The 4760-nt window shown below is 40.2% G+C and overlaps 1 protein-coding gene across 5 annotated transcripts in view; it reads left to right on the top strand.

Annotated features, from left to right (window-relative positions):
• The first annotated feature begins 1126 nt into the window (after positions 1-1126).
• MITF (microphthalmia-associated transcription factor) overlaps positions 1127-4760 on the top strand; it is a 91402-nt gene continuing 87768 nt past the window's right edge. For all 5 annotated transcript variants that reach the window (XM_015567946.1, XM_015567945.1, XM_006769936.2 and 2 more), the window contains exon 1: positions 1127-1232. In XM_015567946.1, coding sequence (XP_015423432.1) covers positions 1177-1232 — 56 coding nt within the window. In that variant the 5' untranslated portion in view covers positions 1127-1176. The remainder of the gene's footprint in view (positions 1233-4760) is intronic.

The raw sequence follows: 4760 nt of genomic DNA, 5'->3' as shown, positions 1-4760 counted from the left end.
ATACTGTGCCTGACGTAGTCGGTGATCCAGAAGTTTATACTAAACAAAGAATAAATGAATGAAAAATGAACAAAATAAAAAAAGCTGGAAATGGCTTGTTTGAGACTCCTGGCTGGATGTTTCTGATTATAAAAGGGAAGTTTTAGAAAGATAATTTCATTACAGTATGGAATTTGAGATTGATTATAGCTTATAGAGACTGCATTGTTTTCCAGCCATTTACTGGGACAAACTCTTAGGCAGAGAGGTAAGGGAACTTGCCCAGGGTCACAGCTGGCACTGCCAGACGCCTTTGTTCTGACCTTTGAGTTGTGTGTGGGGAGAAAGATCCTGTTTTCATCACTGCAGGCATCTCTGCTGTGCGAGTCCACAGGAACAGCATCAGCACTTGATAATATTGCTGTTTTCATGTTGGCCTTTAGTGTCTTTTAAGAACATGTGTTTCTGTGTGTTTTTTTCTTGTAATCAAGTATGTTTAGAATTTAATTGCACAACAGTCTAAGAACACACCGATTTATGGCCTAAAGATGTGCATGTCCTGAAAGGTGGTACCCACGATACGAAGCAGCTTGCCTCTGACTCCCCTAGGACTGGGCAAGGGCCACCTTCTTGGGTTCTTGGGGTCTGAGGGTAAGGACTGCTGCCAGCAGGAGAGCATATGCCTTGACCAAGCTCTGGTTCCAAAAGTGCCTGCTCACAGGGGCAGGGCAGGACAGCCAGTGGTGTGTGATGAGTGGATGCTGGAGATCCCTCAGCCAAGAATGGGCTCAGTATCCCCCAGCTTGCCTGGATTCTGTGACTCTGTAAAGTGTTAAAACTCTCTGCTATGTGAAGTTATCTCTCCTTTCTTGTCCTCTAAGCATGGTCAGCGCCACAAGCCTCAGCAGTCCCTGCACTCCGGAGGGTTGAGTGGGCCTGCGCCGGCCTGGCCGCCTGGGTCCTTGCAGAGCCCTGTGCTGTGTGAGGCAGCACTTTTGTCCTGCAGGTACAGTAGGTACTGGATTAAACAGGTCTGCTGTTGCAGACAGACACCAGGCACCTTTTAGCAGGAGCTGTGTTTGGATTGGAGTTTCTAGGGCCTTATCAGGAGCCACCCCTAGTGACACAGCCAATGCCAGGACTAACTTTGACTTTCACTCTTCGCCAAGGGCTTGCAGAACACCTTAAAGGAAAAAGATGGAGGCGCTGAGAGTTCAGATGTTCATGCCCTGTGCCTTTGAGAGCTTGCATCTGTAAGTGAAGTCTTATTCTGGAAATAATCCAGGGACCACTTAGCAGGAGTTATTTTTGTTTTAAGGGGAAGGCCAGAGAAAGGGAAGGTTTTATTGGGAGTTAAAACACTGGAACTGTTCCTTGTGGTTTTATTCAGCTTGCACTGTGCCTGTAGGTGTGCATGACAAGGAGAAGAGAGAAATTAGGGGGAATCAGAATGCTAGCCTCTTTGCCTTTCTGTTTAAAATTGAATGTTGGTGTTAAATTAATAATTTTCAAAAATGACTGCTTGCAAAAATCTCCAAACAGGGCTTGATTTATGATTACAAGGTAGACTGTAGTGTAGCTTGTTAGGAATTGGAAAGGATTTTCTCAGGAAAAAAAATGTGCTTAATAGTAACATTTGTTAGAACTGTCCCTTTGCAGACACTTGGGTTTTTCTTCTTTTTCACTCCTGACTGGAATGGTCACAGTTGCATTGATAAACATATCATTTGCATTTCTATATATTGATTGTTTTCTTTTTGAGAAGAAAACAAAATATCCAAACATCAGAATCATCTGCTGGGCATATACATGTAGAACAAATTCTGAAATAGTCAGTTTCAAAAAAAAAGTACTAAGATGGAGAAATACTAAATGGATGATACTTCTCCCCACCTTCTTTAACATTTACTTTCAATGTTAGGTGATAAGATTTGCAAATAATACTAAGAGCTGTGTTCCTGGGTGAATAGGCATTCAGGCAAATCAACTTATGCAAAAGCCACCTCTGGGCTTAATAATTATTTACTGAGCGTTCCTGGGTCATGAGAGAGGCTCTGATTAAGTCAGGAAAGCATTATGTTCAGCAGCTTGTGAAAGTGTTTAAAGATGGCAAGAATAATGGAAAAATACTAAATGTAGCTGAACTATTTTGAGAATCTGATTCTTGAAAGAAAATTCCCACAAATTTAAATGTGGCTAAAGTTCATTTTCAGTAGGTATATCTTAAAAGATCTTATAGAAGCTATTAAAATGATTTCAAATTTCTTGTGCTGTTTTTGCTGCATCGAGTTTACTTTTATAGATTTTTTCATGCTGTATGTCATTAAAACAGTTTAATTACTTATCTCTTTTAAATGGTAGATAATTTCTATGAACAAAGTATATACATATATAATTATGTCTTTAAAATGGCATCATGCTAAAAACGTTTAAATTTCTACTTTGTAAAGCAGATAATAGTGAAATGATAATCACCTCTTGTGATTCATACTTCATAAGAATGTCCTCTATAACTTAATAATTTTTAAAATGTTAATTTTAAATTGCTGGATGTTGTGAATGGCTAAACGTGTCATTCTGATGCACAGTGGTGTTGTCACCCTTGAATGAGTGCCCAAGTTCATCTTGATTTCAACTACTTTTGCTTAATTACTTTGAAGTTTTGTTCTGGTTAACAGAAATACTTGTCGTGGGAGCATGCTTCCCCTGCAGACTCGCAGAATGAAAATCTTAGCACATATTGCTGACAGACCTTGTCCACTGAGCTGTTGCCCATTAACTTCTTTGTGCCTGTTATTTCAGGGAGGGCGCACACTGTGAGTTAATTGTTTCTTTTGTATTTTCCTCTAGGAAAGAAAGGCACAGCATAGCAACATTCTAAGAGTTTGGGCTTCCTAGAAAATCACTTCAGTTTCCACTAGTTGTGAGATGCTGAGATGTTCAAAGGGTGCGAGTGCAGGAATTAAAACACATGGCGAAGAAGTACTAGCCAAGCTTTTACTGACTGTCTATGTGGGGTGTTGACCCCGGCTCATTAACACATTTGCTTCTTGTATCCGCTGGATGACAGGTACTTTTTCCTGCCTGTTTTGCAAATGAGAACATGGAGGTGTGGGCAGGTGAAGTCACCTAGCTGAAGGGGGAGAGCCAGGAGTCAGCCTGGGTGTGCCGGCTCCAGGGCCTATGCTGCTCCCTGTCTGTCCTGGGGATTTTCATTCAAGATCCTGAATGAGTTGACATTTCTTCCTCTGCCTTTTTATGGACGGGTTTCTCCAAGCCCAGATTTCTGAATTACCCAAACTTTAACTCATTTCAGCTATTGAGGGGCCACGAAGAGTCCAGTGCTACAGAATTGTCTATCAAGTGTATTTCCTTATGTTGAATTAGCTATTGATTATAAGGCAACTGTTTGAGGGAGGAGAAAACTCTATTAAATATATACATTGATTATAAGATCTGTTTTGATTTGGAAAGTCTTAAAGTGCAAAGGGAAAATTTGTCTTAGAATTAAGGAAATATGGTCTCCAGAACTCAGATCTCCTTGGAAAAAACGGTCTCTGTCACTGGATGATTTAAGCAAATTGTTTGAGTGAAGGTCTTCCAACACCAATGTCTAGTATTATCTGACTTTATGAGGTGGGGTATTTGTTAGGGTACAGACACCAAATTTACCCATTGAACATGTGTTTATTCATCCTACTATGTGCCACATATTCTTCTAGGTGCTGGGGAATAGAAATGTGAATAAAACAAAAATTCCTGTCTTCATGAATAACCAGGTATATTCCAGCTCCATCACTAAGTTTAGGGGCCTCATCGTCATGGTCCAACATGGCTGCTGGGGCTCCTGCCATTACAGTCAAATTCCAGGGAACATGATGGCAGAAGTTTCAAAGAATGCTATATCTCTCTCTTTCTTTTTAATTCTTTATTGTTGAAAGTATTACATATGTCTCCTTTCCCCCTCATTGACTTCTCCCCGCCCACCCCTGCCCCCTAGCACATGCCTTTATTCCCCTACTGTCTGTGTCCATTGGTTATACTTATATGCATGCACACAAGTCCTTTGGTTGATCTCTTACCACGCCTCCCTTCCCCTGACTTCCCTCTAAGGTTTGACTGTCTGTTTGATGTTTCTGTGTCTCTGTATCTATTTTTGTTCATCAGTTGTTCATTATATTGCACAAATGAGTGAGATCATGTGATATTTATCTTTCTCCAACTGGATTATTTTTCTTAGCATAATGTTCTCCAGGTCCGTCCATGCTGTTGCAAATGGTAAGAGTTCCTTCTTTTTTACTGCAGCGTGGTATTCCATTGTGTAGATGTACCACATTTTCTAATCCACTCATCTGCTGATGGGCATTTAAGCTGTTTCCAAATCTTAGCTATTATAAATAGTGCACTATGAACATAGGGGTGCATATATCCATTCTGATTGGTGTTTCTGGTTTCTTGGGATATATTCCCAGAAGTGGGATCACAGGGTCAAATGGGAGTTCCATTTTTAGTTTTTTGAGGAAACACCATACTGTCTTCCATAGTGGCTGCACCAGTCTGCATTCCCACCAGCAGTGCAGGAGGGTTCCTTTTTCTCCACATCCTCTCCAACACTTCTTGTTTGTTAAAGAGTTAATATTTTCACCTTTTTATATTTTGTGTTAATTACATTATGATCAGAGAATGTGCCTATAAAAACTCTACTTTTCAAAAAAATTTTAAGATTTACCTTGAGGCTGAATATATAATCATAATTAACTTTCCTTGAAAGCTATGAATTT

This window comes from Myotis davidii, unplaced genomic scaffold (genome assembly GCF_000327345.1).
Source record: "Myotis davidii unplaced genomic scaffold, ASM32734v1 scaffold821, whole genome shotgun sequence".
In the NCBI taxonomy this organism is placed as follows: domain Eukaryota; kingdom Metazoa; phylum Chordata; class Mammalia; order Chiroptera; family Vespertilionidae; genus Myotis; species Myotis davidii.
Note: the sequence above shows the minus strand (reverse complement) of the source record. Positions and strands in the feature narration are given on the sequence as shown.